Source organism: Rhinoraja longicauda, chromosome 24 (genome assembly GCF_053455715.1).
Source record: "Rhinoraja longicauda isolate Sanriku21f chromosome 24, sRhiLon1.1, whole genome shotgun sequence".
NCBI classification, from domain to species: Eukaryota; Metazoa; Chordata; class Chondrichthyes; order Rajiformes; family Arhynchobatidae; genus Rhinoraja; species Rhinoraja longicauda.
The window spans coordinates 29,625,923-29,644,584 of NC_135976.1; the positions used below are offsets into that span (position 1 = coordinate 29,625,923).

Below are 18,662 nucleotides of genomic sequence, written 5' to 3' on the forward strand. Positions count from 1 at the left end.
GAATGAAACTGCTACCAGGCTGGTTTATCGGGTGTAGTCATTTTTTCAGCTTTAATTAAAACACTGCATTCCAGTTCATCAGCCCGAGATTACTCTAGCTTTGAACAATTTTAATTGTTTGTGAACTGTAATTTCCATTTCTGCATCTTTGTTGTGTGGCCTCACGGAGATGCCCGTGACTGCCTCCATTGTGGCACTAGATTAGACTCATCATTCATTCCTCAGTTTCTTGTGGTCAAGGAGTTTACATAATTTTTTTATTTGATTAAATTCTGATTTAAAATCCCATTCTTTGCAGCATGATTTAGATTTCAATTGGTTAAAGGGTCGTTAAAGGGTGGTGGGAGGATGGTCTGAAGGAATGAATAAGCACTTAAAAGTCTTGAGTCAACGATATTTCTGAATAATTGCTGGTTTGATTTTAATGCGGAGAAATTGTACAATCTGTGCAACACGGAATTCCTAAATGTGCATTGAGCTCTCTTGACAAACTCAGTAAATCTATCCATCCCTGTACTACCTCTTTTAAGAACCAACTCTTCAGCTCTATGCATTTTGTTTAATTATTGTGTAACTTTTTTGTACACGGAAGCGCGTTTGCATTTTACCTTCAATCAAATCTTAAGTGGATTCAAGTAAATTTGTCATTTTAATTTGATCACATTTCATAGACGATTGTTTTCCTTGAATTGGAAAAAAAAATCCCAGTAATTGTTTGGTTTTAAAATTTGAAAAATGGCAAAAAGCAAAGTCTTTGAGCTTTCCAGTATACCATCCTGAGCTTCCAGTTGCCTGACATTTTACTTCTCCACAATCTCAAGCTCTTTGTCTCCACTTATTACATTCCAGCCTCTGACACTACCTCCCCAACCCATTTCCTGCCTGGCTCCATCATCCCCGTCTTCACCTGCTTCCACCTATTTCTGCCTCACCTCATCCTTTCACCACTGTACGCTGGTCATCCCCCACTCATCACTCAATCCCAATGCAGGGTCTTGATCCAAAACATCACGGCATGGTGGTGCAAAGGTAGAGTTGCTGCCTTACAGCGCCAGAGACCCAGGTTCGATCCTGACAAAGGGTGCTGTCTGTACGGAGTTTGTTTGTTCTCCCATGACCGCGTGGGTTTTTTCCGGCTGCTCCGGTTTCTTCCCATTCTCCAAAGACATACACGTTTGTAGGTTAATTGGTTTCTGTAAATTGTCCTTGGTGTGTAGGATAGTGCTCGTTTACAATGATCGCTGGTCAATGTGGAGTCGGTGGACCAAAGTGCCTATTCCGCTGAAGCTCTAAAATAAACTCAACTAATCAGCTGTCCCCTTCTGCATCCACAGATGCTGTTGAACCCACTGGGTTCCTCCAGCAGTTTTTTCTTTAACAATTAACATGCAGAGTAAGCAAGCAATTTAAAAGGCAAATGAGTTGACTTTCATTTGCAATGCAACTGGACAATAAGTCTAAGATAATTCCGAGCAGTTTGGAATGTCTTACAGAGGTGAAGATTCCAAGTTTGGTGCAAAACGCTAGTTGCAATTTTGAACTAAGATATTAGTTTGAGATGAAGCTAGATGGTGAAAACATGAAATGGTAGATTAGGACCATGTTTGCTGATGCTTTTTGGGGTGGAAAGATGATCGGTAACGGGGACAATGGTTATTATTCTTGGGTTAGAAGATGGATAGTGCACTGAAAAGGTTTTCCATGGAACCTGTGGTTGTAGACAATAGCTAATAGGTGCAGGAGTAGGCCATCCGGCCCTTCGAGCCAGCACCACCATTCAATGTGATCATGGCTGATCATTCTCAATCCTGCCTTCTCCCCATACCCCTGACTCCGCTATCCTTAAGAGCTCTATCTAGCTCTCTCTTGAAAGCATTCAGAGACGGCCTCCACTGCCTTCTGAGGCAGATAATTCCACAGATTTACAACTCTCCGACTGAAAATGTTTTTCCTCATCTCCGTTCTAAATGGCCTACCCCTAATTCTTAAACTGTGGCACCTGGTTCTGGGCTCCCCCAACATTGGGAACATGTTTCCTGCCTCTAATGTGTTCAACCCCTTAATAATCTTGTATGTTTCAATAAGATCCCCTCTCATCCTTCTAAATTCCAGTGTATACAAGCCTAGTCGCTCCAGTCTTAAACTTAAAACAACATGAAGCATAGTACCATTCAGCGAAAACAAGGAGGCAGAATTTGATTGTGAGACAGCACTGGGATTGTGCCAGTTAAAATGGCAGCATTGTCCCATGACTGCAGTTCGGGAGGGGCAATTAACTGTCTGTATAGATGTATATGTGGTTGGTAGACACAAAATGCTGGAGTAACTAAGCGGGGCAGGCAGCATCTCTGGAGAGAAGGAATGGGTGTCGTTTCGTATGCATGCATATTGGTACATACATGCACACGCATTAATAAAGACATTGCACATAATTATGCCAAGTACAGTAACTGTTAGGAAAAAGTATGCATCTATTTAAGATCAAGTAAAGTTTTGCCATTTGCGATGCTTTTTGCCAGGTGAGAATCTAAACTTGAGAACAATGATAAAATTGGAACGGTGATTTCTAAGCAACAGTGTGCTTGTGTGCATGTGGTTCTTCTACCGTAATTTCTTACGCATTCCAAAAAACCTTGCTTTATTTCCTCTTGTGGCACAGATTGGAAATGCATTGCTAGAAACAACTGGTGTGGAGTGTCCACTTCCTCTACCATCACACTTCACATCAATTTGCGAAGGCACTTGTATTATAATCACTGTGTTGCATACTCAATAGGATACAGGTACAGTTCTTCCATTTCACTCCCCTCAATAATTTTACACCTTTTTTTATTAGGATTGGGTTCCATGACAGTTGTCTGGGTTCTGCAGGCCTAGAATAGCAGTGGTCCTATTAGAAGCAGAATGGGCTGGTTCCTCAATTTCAGCTGCCGAATAGGTTTGAGGAACGAAACCTCTTTCGTCTTTGAATTTGGCAAATGGTCGCAACACCAGTGGACAGTGTTGGTGGGAACACAAGGCCCAGCAGGTCATGTGAAATGACCTGTCATGTCACTGAAGAAGGGTCTCGACCCAAAACATCGCCCATTCCTTCTCCAGATAAGCTGCCTGTCCTGCTGACTTAATCCATTTTGTGTTTATCTTTGATATAAACCAGCATCTGCAGTTCATTCAAACACAGATCATGTTAAATGCCAGGTACTCAAGAAAATCTACAATTTATGTAGACACAAAATGCTGGAGTAACTCTGAGTCTGGCAGGATCCCTGGAGAACATGGACAGACCAAGTGGTCTTTAGACGGTTTCCAACATGAAACGTCGCCTATCCATGTTCTCTCAGGGTGCTGCCTGATCTGCTGAGTTACTCCAGCACTTTGTGCCTATCTTTGGTGTCAACCAGCATCTGCAGTTCCTTGCAGTTATTACAATTGAAGTACATTTGAGAACCAGATGAAAACAATGTAACAATTAAATCTTTCAGAGATTTTGCACGTTAGTTATCCTGTGTCTCTGAAGTTTAAGACCTCCGTAATGTCTTTGCCCTACTTGCCTGTAAGAATATATTTGGTTTCAAGCTTTGGTTAAGATCTTGTGGAATAGTGGAATTGGCTGTACAAAATCCTACAGACAAAATGTGCAAAGACATTACGGAGGTCTTAAACGTCAGACACACGGGATAACTAACATGCAAATTGGCTGTATTTTGGGGGCAACGTAAAAGGAGATTGTTGTTTATGTAAGTAGATTATTGTAAAGGAAATTTCCACATATCTGGAATAGAATTGGGTGTGTTCTTGGGATGAATTTTATATAGACGATGGGTGCAGGAGTAGGCCATTCGGCCCTTTGAGCCAGCACTGCCATTCAACGTGATCATGGCTGACCATCCACAATCAGTACCCCGTTCCTGCCTTCTCCCCATATCCCTTGACTCCGCTATCATTAAGAGCTCCATCTACCTCTCTCTTGAAAGCATCCAGGGAATTGTCCTCCACTGCCTTCAGAGGCAGAGTTCCACAGCTTCACAACTCTGAGTGAAAAAGTTGTTTTGTAATCCTGACTCTGCATTGGGGACATGAACTCTTGTCTCAGAATGCTTCTGAATAAGATAATTGTGCTTTGTCCTGTTTCTAACTTTGAGTTTCCTTTCTAGGAAATGGATATTCTAGTTCTTCCATGTCATGAAACCCAGGCAGAAGGTGGCACATTAGATGACTGTTTGAGGCGCTCCATGCCAATTATTGTGTATGCCATCAGTGAGGACCATTTGACAGACTGTGAAGAAGCTGAGCTGGAGGACCTGAAGGGGAAACATGCCCTACCCATGTTTTTCATCAAGGTGCCGAAACACACAGAGCCACACTCTGGACCGGACAAGGAGCACCTGGTGAAAGTTTCAAAGACCGAAAAAGAGAAGAGCTCCCTTTACCGGCAGCTGGTGAAACTGGAATACCTAAGCCCAACAGGGGGTGGACCATCCCACGCCAGCAAAGCCCAAAGCATGTTGGTGGAACACTTCGACAAACTAAAGCAGCTGGGCGTCTTTGCAAAGCAGGTGGTGCAGATGCACCTGATTGATGCGGCGACTGTGCTGAATGGCGTCCACTGTCGTTGCTTGGACATCTTCATCAACCAGGCCTTCGACATGCAGCGCAACCTGCAGATTACTCCCAAGAGGCTGGAATACACCAGGGACAAGGAGAATGAGTTGTACCAGTCCCTGATGAGCATCGCAAACAGGAAGCAGGAGGAAATGAGAGACATGATTGTCGAGACTCTGAGCAGCATGAAGGAGGAACTTTTAGAAGAGGCAGCAAATGTGCAATTCAAAGGTGAGATTTACCTGTTAAAAGAATTTTGATTCATGCCGGCCACTGATGAGAGTCCATCTTATTTTTTTGCTTACATGTTAAATGCTGATGAGATTTCTCTTGCTGTTGATAATTGTGATCTGATGTAATGGGTGGCATTGGAGGCTGGGTATTGACTGGGTGAGCACGGACATTACTCGTGCTTCAACAAAAGACATTCCTTTAACTTCTTTCTGTTTGTCACAATCTTGTATCAATATATAGAGAGCATTCTCCATATGATGTCCTAAAATTATATGTTTGGCAAGCATAGGATGAGATTAGGACAGACGACTGACCTGCTGTTCCTCCAGCGTTTGGTGTTCTCCGTAGGATGAAACAACTAATTTTTCATTCCACTTTTCTCAAAAGGGCACAGTCCCGAGGATCTCCAAGAGAGGATTTTAACCGTAAAAACATTTTCGATGAGATTTATTTTATTTTTAAGAAAAACGGCATTTATTTTGAAGAACAAACGTGATTTTTCCCATGTCACGATGGAAATCCAATGAGGAATGGGCCCAACGGGTCGGCTTGGTCTCGTACTGACTACTGTATATTGATGCGGTCAGTTTTCAAGTTAACTTACTTGGTTAACTGTGGTGTTCATCCATGTGTCCCACTTTCTCCAGCCCAATTCCTGCATGCCCAGTTACCCCGCTCCCTTCCCCACCTTTGTGCTCTCGTCTCCCATCTGAGTTTCTAATTTCCCTCCTATTGCCCGTCTCCCATACGTTTCACACCTGTCCCCTTCCACCACCACTCCTCCTCCTGGCAAATTTTGTGCCTCTTGTTATCTGATGCACTTTTTGTCTCCTTCTCACCTCCAGCCATTGTCACTTATTCCACCCGTCTGCATCAAAGCCCCCCCCATTACCAGTATCCACCTATCACTTGCCAGGCCTTGTCCCATCCCACCTCCTTCTTTCTCTCCTTCCCCCCCCCAAGCCCCCCACCCTCTCCAATCAATCTGAAGAAAGGTCCATTAACAATCGCCTGTCCTTTTCCCCAGCAGATGCTGCGTGACCCACTGAGTTCCTCCAGCACTTTGTTTTACTCAAGATCTCAGCATCTGCAGTTCCTTGTGCCTCTACTTTGCTAATTTCCTAGCTAATTTCACTTACTATCTTAGATATTTTTTTGAAGTAGCTAAGATAATAAGTTAATTTAAAAACTAGCAAATTGTGTTAGGATTCTTACTACACCTTCATTGTATCTAGCCTTATACTATATCACATCCTGCATATACAATTTGTAATTTTGTAAAGAATTGATGTCAGATTGGGAAAAGAGAAACTTTGTTTGAGGATATAAGAGGGTGTTTATAACAAATTGGATATTTGAGTTAATTTCGGCATCACGGGCCTTATTCTGAATCAATTGATAAAAGCATTGGGCATAAATTACTTTAATCAACGGAGGGAATCATTTCATAAATGAGGGATCATTTACAATCCATTCATTTGCTATGTCAAAGATTCATTTATTGCCCAGCTTGGGTGGCGCAGCGGCGGAGTTGCTGCCTTACGACGCCACAGCTACAGACCCGGGTTCGATCCTGACCTCGGGTGCTGTCTCCAGAGTTTGTACGTTCTTCCTGTGACTGCGTGGGTTTTTTCCAGGTACTCTGGTCTCCTCCCACACTCCAAAGACGAACAGGTTTGTAGGTTAATTGGCTTGCTATAATTGTAAATTGTCCCTAGTGTGTTTAGGATAGTGTGCAGGGATCGCTGGTCAGCATAGACTCAGTGGGCCGAAGGGCCTGTTTCCACACTATCTCCAAACCAAACTGAAAACAAAGTCCTTCTAACCACTCCTCTCTCCCTCCCCAATGTCAGGTCCTTCCCATCATCGTCTGACGGTGAAATCTTCCTTCCGAATACTCTGAGCGTGCTGGGTTTCACCAGCATTTTCCTCATTTTGATTCTAAATTTGGTGCAAGTGATTTATACAGAAGCCAATAAGTGCTGAATTACTAGCACGGCTGTGCACAATACAACCCATGTTCTCGTTCAACCCACAAGCTGTCTAAGTGGCTGATTTGGTGGGTGCCCTTCTACGAACTGCAGTCTTAAGGGTTCCAACCTGAAACATCGCCTGTCCATGTTCTTCAGAGATGCTGCTTGACTTGCTGAGTTGCTACGGCACTTGTTTCTTTTTAAACCAGCATCTGCCTGTTTGCTTTATTTTATGAGGGTGATTTACTTTTAAATTTAAGGATATCCCCGCCTCCAGCAGTCTCACCTTTCCACCCAACAATGATATGAACCATTACTTTGCTGTCTCCCATTTAACTGCTGGCAGGTTGTGGCTTGTTGCCGAACACCCTCTGGTGGCGACTTTCGGTTTGACACAAACACTAAATTAGGGAGAAAGAGTAACTCAGCAGGTCAGGCAGCAAAGGTGACGTTTCGGGTCAAGACCCTTCTTCAGACTGAGTCAAGAGAGGAAAACTGAAAATATGAAGAGTTTCAAATAAGTAACATATGAAAAGTATGCAAAAGGACCAATCAAAGCCAGAACAATGATCACGGTAAGATGGAGCCCACAATGGTCCATTTTTGGCTTCACCTTTCTTTGCTTTGTCCTTTTGCATACCTTTCATTCATTTGTACCTTATACCTCTTATCTGGGGGTTTCCCTCCCCCCTGACTCAGTCTGAAGAAGGGTTCCGACCCATAACGTCACCTATTCCTTTTCTCCAGAGATGCTGCCTGACCTGCTGAGCTACTCTAGCATTTTGTGCCGATCTATGGTGCAAATCTTTGGAGTACTGTGTGCAGTTTTGGTCTCCAAATTTGAGGAAGGATATTCTTGCTATTGAGGGCGTGCAGCGTAGGTTTACTAGGCTAATTCCCGGAATGGCGGGACTATCATATGTTGAAAGACTGGAGCGACTAGGCTTGTATACACTGGAATTTAGAAGGATGAGAGGAGATCTTATCGAAACGTATAAGATTATTAAGGGGTTGGACACGTTAGAGGCAGGAAACATGTTCCCAATGATGGGGGAGTCCAGAACAAGGGGTCACAGTTTAAGAATAAGGGGTAGGCCATTTAGAACTGAGATGAGGAAGAACTTTGAATCTGTGGAATTCTCTGCCTCAGAAGGCAGGAGGCCAATTCTCTGAATGCATTCAAGAGAGTGCTAGATAGAGCTCTTAAGGATAGCGGAGTCAGAGGGTATGGGGAGAAGGCAGGAACGGGGTACTGATTGAGAATGATCAGCCATGATCACATTGAATGGCGGTGCTGGCTCGAAGGGCCGAATGGCCTCCTCCTGCACCTATTGTCTAAACCTGCATCTGATGAAAGAGACTGATCTGAGATTCAAAGGGTGTGTCAGTCACCTCAACACAACATATTTGAGTGGAACTTGGAGAGCTTGTTCCAAGAAATGTGTGCACTGTAATTGGTGCAGGGGTTGGCTTTCACCTAATCTGGGTGGAGCAGTAATGGGTTGAATTTTATTGAAATTCTGAGAATTCCTAAACTGCAGAGATGTGCAGTAATAAACAGTTGGATTTGTCTCTAGTTTCCTATTTAAGCTAAACTGCTGTGCCTGCAATTCCTTTCTCGATATTTTTTTTCAAAGATGCTTTACAGCTTTGTTTTGTTAAATGGGGAAACTCTACTAAGTGCATTAAATATTGCTGAAACAAATGATTTATGACTAGTTTTCGTTAGTGCCAGGGTAAGCTCTCCTTCGCAAGGCAACTTTTAGACTCTTATTAACTGAAAGGGACGTCAGTTCTAACATGCATCTGAAAGTAAGCTCTGCCTGCAGTACTGCAGTGTAAAATCGAGCTCTGATTGACCTTGATTTTGCAGCTTGTTCGCTCAGACCAGGGTGTTGGCACAGAGAAACAAGGAACTGTGAATGCTGGTGTACCAGAGGTGCTGGAGTAACTCAGCAGGTCGGGCAGCATCGCTGGAGAAGGTGGATGGATGACGTTTCAGGACTACAGTCTGGGCATTTCAGGTCAGGACCTTTCTTTAGCCGGCCGATGAAGCGTCCTTCGGTCTGAAGAAGGGTTCCAAACTGAAACATAACCTATCCGTGTTCTCCAGAGATGCTGCCCAACCCAGAGTTACTCAAGCACTTTGTGCGACGATGGTGCCTCTGGTTTCATCATGCTAACACTGTTGGATTCACCAGCAGATCTGTGAAACCATGTCCAAAGTTGCACAAATCTCATTGATTTGCACCTAGGCCTTGTATTGCGTTAGTTATGAACAGAGTGAGTTTGCTGCTATGTAGACAGACATGGAGTGATTCCCTGGTTTGAGTGGGGAAGTGGGCATGGGTTCACACTGGTTGACGAACCAAATGTGGGAATTAGAAATGAGTAAACTCAAGGTTTTTGAAATTAAGCATGGAATCCACTTAGTTCTGAAGAATAAATGTTTTAAAATATATATTATTGCTTGAAATGGAATAGGAAAGACCGATGGGTCTTTTTTAGGAAAAGATGGGAATAGATTGGATTTTTTTGAGTAGTCTTACTGCTTCATCTTGTCACATTTCCAACTATGCCAACGATACGATACCCAAAATAAATTAACATGGAAATTGGTTTATGAAAAATTGATGAGATTGCTGTACCAGATGATATTTTGATTTGCCGTTTAGTTCCTGAGGCTGGTTCACTGCTCAGGCGTTCACTGGCAGCAACATGTATGATCGGAGAGACGTTCCTTTCACAGCATGCTCAACAGTGGAATTTATTCTATTATGAAACATATTAAAAACATCCAGGCTTGACTTTGTATAAAGAGCGATTTGAAATATTTCCATGATTTGAAACATACTTTTTGGTTATTTCTAAGCCAAAATTAGTGGCCCTCGAGGATAATGCAACGGACACGGCCACACGACAAGCCGACTGAGAAAATGCCAGCCCTTGTTGTTTAGGAAGAACCAACTATTCCACAAGTAGTGCTGATGCAGACTTCAACATTGGCCATTAGGGCGTCATGGTGGTGCAGCGGTGGAGTTGATGCCTCGCTGTGCCCGAGACCCAAGTTCAATCCTGACCGCGTGGGTGCTGTCGTACTTTCTCCCTGTGAGCTACGTGGGTTTTCTCCGGGCGATCCGGTTTCCTCCCACACTCCAAAGACATGTAGGTCTGTAGGTTAATTGGCTTTAGCAAAATTGGAAATTGTCATTAGTTTGTAGGATGGTGTTGGTGATGATCACTGGTCGGTGTGGACTCGGTGGGCAGAAGGGCCTGTTTCTGCGCTGTATCTCTAAACTAAATTCACGTGTAACCGGTAGGATGAGGGATGGTTTCCAGTCTGGCACTTCCAGCAGCAATACTCACTTGCAGCATTTTAGAATGTCAGCCCTGGTTATTAATTTGAAGGACATTTTGCCTGAAATATCCTTGTGCCGCATCGTGCATCCCTGGAAATGAAGGTTGTTGAAGGGCAAGACTATTTTATGTCACAAGCAGCGTGAAACTTCATCGAGTGAAAGCGCAGCCATGGATGCGGTTACTGCAAATTCACTGTAAACTAATAAGTCAGTGTTTCTCAATACCTGGGAGAGGTCATTGGATCACTGAACATGTAGTAGAGCATTATAGCCAAGTGATTTGTTAGTGTAAGAAAATAATTGCAGATGCTGGAACAAATCGAAGGTCTGAAGAAGAGTCTCGACCTGAAACGTCACCCATTCCTTCTCTCCTGAGATGCTGCCTGACCTGCTGAGTTACTCCAGCATTTTGTGAATAAATACCTTCAAGTGATTTGTTAAGTCTTTACAAATCTAATCCTGCGCTTAGGATTTGCTGGTTTATTTTATGCATTCAGCAGCAAGGGTTGTGAGCCCTGCCCTGTTCACAGCTGCTTTCAGGAGCATTAAATCAGCAATGCTTTTCTGGAAAAATCTGACTTTAGAATTGTTGGATGGCTTACTGTGTCATTTCGGGTGCTTTTCAGGTTTTGTAACAGGTAATGAGGGCCTTTGAAAGGCAGAGCAGAAGGATTTCATCCAAAGCAAAAAAATGATGATGTGCACTTGCTGAGCCAACACTGGTCAGGAATGATATCGGGCTGACATTAAAAATGCTGAACTTGTCAAGTAGTGGTGCACTGTTAAATAACATGCAGTATTTTTCACTGATCCAAATAGCAATGCTTCTGCTTGGACAAGAAGAGAGCATGAATTTTAACCACTCAAACAATTAGTTTAGTTTAGAGATACAGTGGGGAAATCGGGCCTTTTTTATAATTTGCTATAAGCCACCCAGTGGAGCAGAAGTTAAAGATTTGGAAAGGGAACAGGCAGGAAAAGCAAGTTGTGTCGGAAGGAACTGCAGGTGCTGGTTTAAACTGAAGATGGACACAAAATGCTGGAGTAACTCAGCGGGACACAGCATCTCTGGAGAGAAGGAAATGGGTGATGTTTCAGGTCAAGACCCTTCTTCGGACTCGGACTGAAGAAGCATCTCAACCCGAAACGTCGCCCATTCCTTCTCTTCAGAGGTGCTGGCTGTCCTGCTGAGTTACTCCAGCGTTTAGGAAAAGCAAGTTGTTGAGCAGCAGACAGCACAAGGAGAAAAAAATGCTGTGTAAAAGTGCACCTCAAGCAGCGTAGCAGAAACTAACTGACCCACAATTTGGAATTGCGTTAAACTAGAGTTGCAGGGACCACGTTTGTGTGAGGAAGAAGAAAAGTTGGCAGATTAAATGTCAGCTGGCGAAGTTGGTTCTGTAGTGTAAACTTGGATGAACAGCAGCACCACCTAGTGTTCAAAGGCACAGGATTCAATGACAATATTAAAGAATGTATAAACAAAGACAAAGCTGGAGTAACTTAGGAAATCAGGGTCTGTATGTACAATCCAAATTTGGGAATGCAAGTGTAGTATAGGAGCAAAGAGGTCCTTCTACAGTTGTACCGGGCCCTGGTGAGACCGCACCTGGAGTACTGTGTGCAGTTTTGGTCTCCAAATTTGAGGAAGGATATTCTTGCTATTGAGGGCGTGCAGCGTACGTTCACTAGGTTGATTCCCGGAATGGCGGGACTGTCGTATGTTGAAAGGCTGGAACAATTAGGCTTGTATACACTGGAATTTAGAAGGATGAGGGGGGATCTTATTGAAACATATAAGATAATTAGGGGATTGGACACATTAGAGGCAGGAAACATGTTCCCAATGTTGGGGGATTCCAGAACAAGGGGCCACAGTTTAACAATAAGGGGTAGGCCATTTAGAACGGAGATGAGGAAGAACTTTTTCAGTCAGAGTGGTGAAGGTGTGGAATTCTCTGCCTCAGAAGGCAGTGGAGGCCAGTTCGTTGGATGCTTTCAAGAGAGCTGGATAGAGCTCTTAAGGATAGCGGAGTGAGGGGGTATGGGGAGAAGGCAGGAACGGGGTACTGATTGAGAGTGATCAGCCATGATCGCATTGAATGGCGGTACTGGCTCGAAGGGCTGAATGGCCTACTCCTGCACCTATTATCTATTGTATATCAAGAAGCTTCTCCAATGATGAAATTGAAGTATCCTGCATCTGTCTCACTGCACAGGATTGAATAGCTTTGTCATATTGTGTTTCATTCTTCAATGCTTTGATTACTTTATTTGGATCGTTAACAGAATTTCACCCCACGGTTATCTGATGAGAACCAGAATCACTAGGTTTAACTGGTCAATTTATGTGACTATTTTGCAGATTAAATGGGTTTCCTCATCTTTTTCATTGAGCAATACTATTGTTAAAATGAACTGAAATGTCCAATCACGTTTACATAATGTACTTTCTGGATCTCTTCTAATACCTTGCTGATTAAGTTTTCATCTTATTTCCTTTTCCCTGCTCCCTAACCCCAGATATAATCATCTCTGAGAATGGTGAGACTGTCGGCAATAATGACATTAAGTGCTGCATCAAACAGATTCAGGAGTTGATTATTTCCCGGTTAAACCAGGCCGTTGCCAATAAACTCATCAGCTCGGTCGACTACCTTCGGGAGAGTTTTGTGGGGACCCTCGAGCGCTGCTTGAAGAGCCTGGAGAAGTCCAACCAGGACCCTGCCGTGAACTGTGTCGCCAGCAATCACCTGAAGCAGGTGTGTCAAAAGTGGGTAAAAGATCAGAAGAGCTGATGGTCAAGCAAGTATTTTCAGCACTGCAGGCAGCCATTGTGAAACTTAGTGGCTTCTTGTTTCAGTACGGGGAGTTTTGGGGAGCAGATAACTATGTAACCTACATAGAACATTGAACAATACAGCAATACACAGGAACAAGCCCTATGGCTTGCAGTGTCTGTGCTGAGCATGATGCCAGGTTAAATTAATTCCGTCTGCCTGCATGTTATCAACATCCCTCCATTCCCAACAGATTCAAGTGGCTATCTGAGAAGCTAAAAATGCCACAATGGTATCTGCTTCCACCACCACTCCTGGTTGAAATGACTGAATCTGAGGAAAGTGGAGCAAATATTGCACAGAATGATTAATTCAAAAAACGCTATTTTGAAGGGTGGTGGAGGCATATTCATTGGTGTGCCACCCCACCTAGGGTCAGGCAGCGCGAGGTACACCAGCCTGAAGAAGGGTCCCGACTGCAAGCGTCACATATCCATGCTCTGCAGAAATGGTGCCTGACCTACTGAGTTACTCCAGTACTTTGTTGTTTTTTTTAAACCAAGAGGTTCACTTGTTCTTCCTAGACTTACTCTTGAAACGTTTCATGTCTCGGTATACTTTCTGATCCTTGTGCTGGGGAAAGAAGCGCAACATTATAACTGTCCAATATTGTGGTAAATGGTGTCTCTATTTTTACAGATTTTAAATGCTGCGTATCATGTTGAGGTGACATTCCACTCTGGATCAACGGTTTCCCGCCTACTTTGGGAACAGATCAAACAGGTAAACAATCCTTTTGCCGATGGAGGTATTACGATAGTATAGAGGAGCGAGATATTCAGACGCCCCTTTTCTTTATAATATCTTGATTACCGTTTAAAATTACCTTTTACCTTACAAAAAGATTCTTCCCTTTGTCATTTCCCAAAAGTTGAAAAACTCTTACATTGGTATTTATTCACAAAATGCTGGAGTAACTCAGCAGGTCAGGCAGCATCTCAGGAGAGAACGAATGGGCCACGTTTCGGGTCTCGACCCGAAACGTGGCCCATTCCTTCTCTCCTGAGATGCTGCCTGACCTGCTGAGTTACTCCAGCATTTTGTGAATAAATACCTTCAAGTGATTTGTTAAGTCTTTACAAATCTAATCCTGCGCTTGGGATTTGCTGGTGTATCTTATGCATTCAGCAGCAAGAGTTGTGAGCCCTGCCCTGTTCACAGCTGCTTTCAGGAACATTAAATCAGACCCGAAACGTCGCCCATTCCTTCTCTCCTGAGATGCTGCCTGACCCGCTGAGTTACTCCAGCATTTTGTGAATAAATACCTTCGAATTGTACCAGCATCTGCAGTTAGTTTCTTATACTAACTCTTACATTGGGATCATTAATTACCAAATGCCACAAATCCTGCTAGGTGAATGTTTAGATTGATGTTTATTTTAATTTCAAATCCATACATTCGTTAAGCAAGCAGTGTTGTCTATTTTAAACTTTTTTTGCATTGGTTTGTAGAAACATAGAAAATAGGTGCAGGAGTAGGCCATTCGGCCCTTCGAGCCTGCACCACCATTCAATATGATCATGGCTGATCATCCAACTCAGTATCCCGTACCTGCCTTCTCTCCATACCCTCTGATCCCTTTAGCCACAATCGCCACATCTAACTCCCTCTTAAATATAGCCAATGAACTGGCCTCAACTACCTTCTGTGGCAGAGAATTCCACAGATTCACCACTCTCTGTGTGAAAAAAAACGTTCTCATCTCGGTCCTAAAAGACTTCCCCCTTATCCTTAAACTGTGACCCCTTGTTCTGGACTTCCCCAACATCGGGAACAATCTTCCTGCATCTAGCCTGTCCAACCCCTTAAGAATTTTGTAAGTTTCTATAAGATCCCCCCTCAATCTTCTAAATTCCAGAGAGTACAAGCCGAGTCTATCCAGTCTTTCTTCATATGAAAGTCCTGCCATCCCAGGAATCAATCTGGTGAACCTTCTCTGTACTCCCACTATGGCAAGAATGTCTTTCCTCAGATTAGGAGACCAAAACTGTACGCAATACTGTACAATTAGATATACTTGCAAACCCTACAAGGGCAGCTGCAGAGTTTCCATTGAAGTAATTACATGTATGGGAAGGAACTACAGATGCTGGCTTACACCGAAGGTAGACACAAAATGCTGGAGTAACTCAGCGGGACTAGCAGCATCTCTGGAGAGAGAGAATGGGTGATGTTTCTGGTTGAGGCCCTTCAGATAAAGCCAGGGGAGAGGAAAAATGCAGAAATGGAAGGGTACAAATCACCGTCCGGGGCGGCCTGGAACGTGGCAACTTCAACAGCCTGACTGCGGAAGAAGACGGCAGGGGAAGAGAAAAGACATTCTGGCCTTCCATCACAGTGAGGAGGTGACTGGAGGAGACTCACTGTGATGGGTTTCTTTTTTTTGTTTTGTGTTGGTTTGTGATTGTGTGTGTGTAATTGCTTATTTTATTGCTCTTATTGTTGGACTGTGGGTGATGAAATCTTGTCCAAAAGACTTGTTTTTTTGGATGACAATAAAGGTTATTCTGATTCTGAAAAGGACAGATCCAAGCAGACCATGATCAAGCGCAAGTACAATGGTTCATTGTTGGCTGATGGGAAGGTGATAATGAGATATATGAACAGTAAAATTAATCAAAAGGACAGTGAAACTAGTAGGAGAACTAGAGTGGGGGAGTTCCCTCTCTCTCTCAACCCGGAGATCACATCGTCCCAGGCGGACTGAGCGATGGTGTTCAGCGAAACGATTGCCCAGTTTATATCTGCAATTCAACTAACCTCTGTAATTGTGATCATGAAGCTTGAGAATTGGGAATGAAATCCCATGTAAAGGCGTCGGAGAAAGAAAATTTGTTGACCATAACTGATCTGGCTTGTGTCTCCTGACCCACGACAATGTGCTTGACTTTGCCCTGTTCTCTAAAGGCATAGCATGCTTTTCAGACAATAACTGCTAGCTGTATCAGTCACACTTGCATTGTGTTCAGTTTAGTTTAGAGATACAGCGCAGAAACAGGCCCTTCTGCCCACCAAGTCCACGCCAACCAGCGATGTCTGCACATTAACGCTATCCTGCTCAAACTAGGGTCAATTTACAATTTTGCCAAGCCAATTATGTTACATAGTTATATATGATGTTATATTGGCTGCCCAAGATGTTGTTGGCAAGGTCTTTCAGTTGTGGGCTTGATGGTCTTAAATGAGGACACAGCAAGGTGGTTCAAGAGTTGCTGCTGTTTTGGTGCATCAAGTGAGATTCTTATTGTTTTGGTCCCAGTCCCAGTCCCAGTCCCAGTCCCAATTAACACTCTTGACTCTCATTGACTTGTATCCATTCCATTTGTAGGAAAAAACTGCAGATGATGGTTTAAATCGAAGGTAGGCACAAAATGCTGGAGCAACTCAGCGGGTCAGGCAGCATCTCTGGAGAGAAGGAATGGGTGACGTTTATTCTCTCCCGAGAAGCTGCCTGACCCGCTGAGTTGTTCCAGCATTTTGTGTGTACACATTCCGTTTGTTGGGTATTCATCATTTTCTGAGTAACTTCCAACTTCTGAGTAATTTACCATGTGAAAGTCTTGACACAGCATGGCAGCTAAGTTCCTTTGTGGAAAGTCTCAAAAGCTTTTTTCACTCTTTTTTTTCTTCTCCTATTTGTAGATTATACACAGAATGCCTTGGGTCCATCCTCCAGCTATTACCATCGAGTGGAAAAGAAAAATTGCCCAGGATGCCATCGAGAGCCTTTGTGCATCAAAGCTTGCGAAGAGCATTTGTAGTCAATTCCGTACCCGTCTCAATAGTTCACATGAAGCGTTTGCTGCCTCTTTACAACAGGTTTGTTCATGTTGAGTGTTTGTGTTATGGTGGTATTTAGCTCTTCTATCAGGTTTGCTTTTGGAGAATTTGTAAGTTACTGTACCGATAGAGGTCTGGAATATTCTTTCCCTTCCATTTTATTTGCCTCGGTGTAACTGAACTTCAAGTTGTAGAAATCTGGTTAAACGTTGTCATAGGTAATAACCATCATGGAGTTTATAGCATTATTAAAGCATGCTAATTCAGTGTTTTTCACTGAAGACTATCTGATACTTATCTGAGGGGGGACAAACATTCTGGCAGGCAGGTTTGCTAGTGTAACACCTGTGGCTTTAAACTAAGTAGTGGGGGGGAGGGGTTAACAAATTGTGAATATGAAGATGAGGTAAAAGGGAATACAGGAGATATTGCAAAAGACTCTCGGAAGAATGGGAACAGAAGTTCTAGAGCGGAAAAGAAATTAAGGGCAGGGCCAATTGTGAACGATGTGAGAGAGGAGGTAAATACAGAAGTTAAAGTGTTGTACTTAAATGCGCGTAGTATAAAAAATAAAGTGGATGAGCTTGAGGCTCAGTTAGTCATGGGCAAGTATGATGTTGTAGGGATCACTGAGACATGGTTACAAGAGGACCAGGGCTGGGAACTGAATATCCAGGGGTACACAACGTATAGAAAAGACAGACAGGTGGGCAGAGGGGGTGGGGTTGCTCTGATGGTAAGGAATGATATTCATTCCCTTGCAAGGGGTGACATAGAATCAGGAGATGTTGAATCAGTATGGATAGAAATGAGAAATTGTAAGGGTAAAAAGACCCTAATGGGAGTTATCTATAGGCCCCCAAACAGTAGCCTCGACATAGGGTGCAAGTTGAATCAGGAGATAAAATTGGCGTGTCAAAAATGTAATGCTACTGTGGTTATGGGAGATTTCAACATGCAGGTAGACTGGGAAAATCAGGTTGGAAATGGACCCCAGGAAAGAGAGTTTGTAGAGTGCCTTCGAGATGGATTCTTAGAACAGCTTGTACTGGAGCCTACCAGGGAGAAGGCAATTCTGGATTTAGTGTTGTGTAATGATCCTGATCTGATAAGGGGACTAGAGGTAAAAGAGCCATTAGGAGGCAGTGATCACAACATGATAAGTTTTACTCTGCAAATGGAAAGGCAGAAGGGAAAATCGGAAGTGTCGGTATTACAGTATAGCAAAGGGGATTACAGAGGCATGAGGCGGGAGCTGGCCAAAATTGATTGGAAGGAGGCCCTAGCAGGGAAGACGGTAGAACAGCAATGGCAGGTATTCCTGGGAATAATGCAGAGGTTGCAGGATCAATTTATTCCAAAGAGGTGGAAAGACTCTAAGGGGAGTAAGAGACACCTGTGGCTGACGAGGGAAGTCGGGGACAGCATAAAAATTAAGGAGAGGAAGTATAACATAGCAAAGAAGAGTGGGAAGACAGAGGATTGGGACTCTTTTAAAGAGCAACAAAAGTTAACTAAAAAGGCAATACGGGGAGAAAAGATGAGGTACGAGGGTAAACTAGCCAATAATATAAAGGAGGATAGCAAAAGTTTTTTTAGGTACGTGAAGAGGAAAAAAATAGTCAAGGCAAATGTGGGTCCCTTGAAGACAGAAGCAGGGGAATTTATTATGGGGAACAAAGAAATGGCAGACGAGTTAAACCGTTACTTTGGATCTGTCTTCACTGAGGAAGATACACACAATCTCCCAAATGTTCTAGGGGCCGGAGAACCTAGGGTGATGGAGGAACTGAAGGAAATCCACATTAGGCAGGAAATGGTTTTGGGTAGACTGATGGGACTGAAGGCTGATAAATCCCCAGGGCCTGATGGT

General features: G+C 43.4%; 1 protein-coding gene across 1 annotated transcript in view; it reads left to right on the forward strand.

Moving 5' to 3' along the window:
- Positions 1–18,662, forward strand: part of dstyk (dual serine/threonine and tyrosine protein kinase) — a 60,539-nt gene that overhangs the window by 18,431 nt on the left and 23,446 nt on the right. The window contains exons 3-6 of the mRNA XM_078420930.1: positions 4,155–4,833; positions 12,692–12,930; positions 13,648–13,731; positions 16,652–16,828. Coding sequence (XP_078277056.1) covers positions 4,155–4,833; positions 12,692–12,930; positions 13,648–13,731; positions 16,652–16,828 — 1,179 coding nt within the window. The remainder of the gene's footprint in view (positions 1–4,154; positions 4,834–12,691; positions 12,931–13,647; positions 13,732–16,651; positions 16,829–18,662) is intronic.